The 1,445-nt window shown below is 44.9% G+C and overlaps 1 protein-coding gene across 6 annotated transcripts in view; it reads left to right on the forward strand.

The window, feature by feature from the left end:
• Positions 1-1,445, forward strand: part of PKP4 (plakophilin 4) — a 235,230-nt gene that overhangs the window by 198,267 nt on the left and 35,518 nt on the right. For all 6 annotated transcript variants that reach the window (XM_008574306.1, XM_008574309.1, XM_008574307.1 and 3 more), the window contains one exon: positions 109-322. In XM_008574306.1, coding sequence (XP_008572528.1) covers positions 109-322 — 214 coding nt within the window. The remainder of the gene's footprint in view (positions 1-108; positions 323-1,445) is intronic.

Genomic DNA, 1,445 nt, shown 5'->3' on the forward strand with positions numbered 1-1,445 from the left:
GAAATGATCTGGAGTTATCCATTTCCCATGATCTCTCCATAACAGATTTTGTTTGATCACTGATCGGTCACATCACTTAGGCCTGGTACCTAATATTTTTCATTCTAGGTGTGTAGGTTAGGGGGAATCAAGCATCTGGTTGACCTTTTGGACCACAGAGTTTTGGAAGTTCAGAAGAATGCTTGTGGTGCCCTCCGAAACCTTGTTTTTGGAAAATCTACAGATGAAAATAAAATAGCAATGAAGAATGTTGGTGGGATACCTGCCTTGTTGCGACTCTTGAGAAAATCTATTGATGCAGAAGTAAGGGAGCTTGTCACAGGTAGGTAGAGAATATGATCTTGTCCTAGAGGAAATGTTGACAACAATCTAGACTATGCACTTTGTTTAGAGGCATTGTGGGAGAGTTGGAGGTTCTAGGTACTGTAGTGCTCACAACTCTGAAGGCTGAATATAATTTAATCTAATGATTCAGAAGCCATTTGCAGTGCTACAGGGTGATCTCTATTAGTATCACACATTGTACTTATTAATGCGTAAGTATCAGCTAACAGATGTGTTGTTCATGGAGGGCTAAAGATGTCACTTTTTATTATTCCATCATTTTAATTAGACTGGCTCTCACCTATATTATGAAACTAACATGTACTTAATGGATTGGCTACCTTCCACTTCAGTTTAGCCAGTGTCCAAGAGCCTATTTGTATTCCCAGGCACTTTGCAAGGGATATAAAAATGAATAGAACTTGGTCCCTGCCCTCAAGTAGCATTCAGGCTGGGGAGGAATACAAGTGGTTCTGTGAATGCCAGGTAAATGTGGCAAGTGCTGTGACTCACTAGAGGCTGCATCGGGAGCACAGAGAATGGGTAGGGAAGTTCCCAGGACAACATGAAACCAGAGTTGGACCTAGAAGATGAGGAGACATTGACTGGGTAAAAGGGGATATCTTTCCAGTCATCAGCAGAGGCTCAGAGCCAGTTTGGGACATGGCTTCAGAGCTGCCAACAGGAGGGGGCTGTTGTGTCATAAAATGTACTGGAGGAAAATGAGGCCGGAGAGAGATACAGGCCTGGCTTGGGGAACTGTTGAGGAACTCAGTTGTGTCCCACATGCAGTGGGGACATGAGGACATTCCATGGCCAGTTTAGGCTTTTAAATTCATTAGCCCTGCAGTCAGTGGGGTAGAGGATTGACTTGAAGAAACAAGCCTGGCATCTGGGAGGCCTGCGAGGGGGTCAGCAGTCTAGAAATAGTGGCTTGAACTGTTTCCATGATGGAAAAGGAGGGATGGGTGGAGGAGAGGTAAGGTTAGAAGATATTTCCTGGTCCAGGTGTGATGGTCAGATGTGGGGAGTGGGAGACAGGGAAGAGTGGGCGATGTTGCAGTGCCAGCAGCTATGTTCAAGAGCACTTGAGGTTGAGATGGAAGAACGATTCTGCAGGA

The sequence above is a fragment of the Galeopterus variegatus genome, unplaced genomic scaffold (assembly GCF_000696425.1).
Source record: "Galeopterus variegatus unplaced genomic scaffold, G_variegatus-3.0.2 Scaffold1031, whole genome shotgun sequence".
Lineage (NCBI taxonomy): Eukaryota > Metazoa > Chordata > Mammalia > Dermoptera > Cynocephalidae > Galeopterus > Galeopterus variegatus.